Raw genomic sequence first — 1,952 nt, forward strand, 5'->3', positions numbered from 1 at the left:
CAAAAAAGTACTCCAGAGTGTTGTTCAGCATGGGGGTGAGTAGAAAATGAAGGCTAATCATGTTTTGGGTGTACTATTCCTTTAAAGTGGCAGTCACATTTTATTTTTCACTAGGCAACTTGACTTTATTTTTGTTAAAAATTGCCAACAAATTTTTAGTTTTTTTCCCCAAAAATAAGACACGGCACATCCACAAAGAAGTCTTAATTTTCCTGTTCAAATTTTCGTATTAATTTAAGGAAGTAAAAGAAGGCTGAGATTTCTGTTTCCAAGCAGAACAATTTCAAGCCCGGGCTTGGTTTTAGTCCAGCATAAGATGTTACGTACCATTCAAAGGCAGAGGCACATCTCCACCCTGATGTGGGAATGTGTAGCGTCCTAAAGAACAAAATAAACCATTAAAACCCCCCCAAAACAAATAAAACCTTTAGAATCTATAGTCAGAGGGTTTAGGGTTTAGCTCACAGCGACATACTCAAAACAACCATTATAATAACAAAAACAAATAAGCACAGGGAATGGTTTATGGGTAACATTCTGAATTTATACTTTTAAAAAGCTCAATATAGAACAACAATATAGTTTAACAATAGAAACATGTTAAAAAAAAAAGCATATTTCATTCACTTTAAATCAAATCAACTTCAAAAATGTTGTTAATTTTGTCAAGTTTAGTTTACTTTGATTTTTTTGGGTGAATAATTATCAAGACATTTTTTTTTTTATTTAATAACGTTTTTAGAAAGAATTTAATGCCAACTTAAATTATATCTGAGCTATTAGGACGTTCTAGTAAAACAGATGAATATTAACGGTGTAGTGGAGGATGTTTTTTTTCAGGGTGGATCATCTAAATAAGTGGTCCTCCTAATTGTCAGTCGTTCTGCTGATATGTTTACGTAAGGCCGTCCTACGTGTTCGTCCACATTTTCACTTCCCGGTGGCGAGTTCGACAGCGGAAAAATTGCATATATTCTTTTGGATAGTAAACTTGTAGGAGCGATGCAAACAGCAACTTTTAAACAGAGCATGCAGCCTTTTATTATGTATGCTGAGGGTTTGCCCTTTACATGAGTGAAGAGGTATACAAAATACTTAACGTAATGATATTGTGAAAGGGTACAGCAGCCTGTTGGTATCTAAGATATAAATGTGTAAGGGTATGTGTACATAAAACTATGTATGCTTTTATTTAGATTAATGCATGCACCATATGCATATTGTCTATTTAGATTTGCATTTCAGTGTTTGTAGATATATCTTCAGATAATAAGTGGGGTATTTTTTAGATCTTCCTTTATCATTTTGTTCTTTTTCTTTTTAGTTGGTTTTGTCCAAATTTTCTGTGTATATTGAGCTTACATAGCATAACATGCCACAGGTTAGCATAGCCACAAATACTTTCAATATGTGTATAAATCCCTGATCCATACTGTCTGTTTTGTAACTGTTTAATTTAAACTCCTTAAATAAAAGTCTTTTTTTTTTTAAAAAAAAAAAAAAAAAAAAAAAAAAGTGCACCAGGAGAAGTGGGCTCGTGCACACTATTGTTTTTTTTCTTTTGGAGTGGAGTAGAGTAAAGTGGAGAGGGCGGGTCTTTTCAAAAATATTCCACTATACCTTTCTACTAAATCTGAAACCACAAAAGCAAGTTGGAAGCAAAGTCTATTTAATGCATTTAACAATATAGTTTGTGAAATGGACGATCTCTCTCCATCCTTTTCTAATGTTTAATTTTGAGTAAAGATTCCTTGATATCTTTTCTGCAATTTTTAGCAATGTCATCAGTAGGGGTGTAAATAATAATCGTTTTGTATCGATGCGTCGATCCAACAGCCGACGATCCGATACATCGACACGTCCGCAAGAGAATCGATTCATGTTTTTTTTCCTCCGGTCTATTTTTATCCATTTGCTCCTGGGTGTAATTCTCCCTCCCGTGCTGCGGTGGC

General features: G+C 34.0%; 1 protein-coding gene across 1 annotated transcript in view; it reads right to left on the bottom strand.

Moving 5' to 3' along the window:
* The window catches only part of LOC107086066 (cytoplasmic polyadenylation element-binding protein 4-like), a 23,282-nt gene that overhangs the window by 12,649 nt on the left and 8,681 nt on the right, over positions 1–1,952 (bottom strand). Inside the window, exon 5 of the mRNA XM_015376810.1 lies at positions 328–378. Coding sequence (XP_015232296.1) covers positions 328–378 — 51 coding nt within the window. The remainder of the gene's footprint in view (positions 1–327; positions 379–1,952) is intronic.

The sequence above is a fragment of the Cyprinodon variegatus genome, unplaced genomic scaffold (genome assembly GCF_000732505.1).
Source record: "Cyprinodon variegatus isolate N-32 unplaced genomic scaffold, C_variegatus-1.0 Scaffold8, whole genome shotgun sequence".
Taxonomy (NCBI): domain Eukaryota; kingdom Metazoa; phylum Chordata; class Actinopteri; order Cyprinodontiformes; family Cyprinodontidae; genus Cyprinodon; species Cyprinodon variegatus.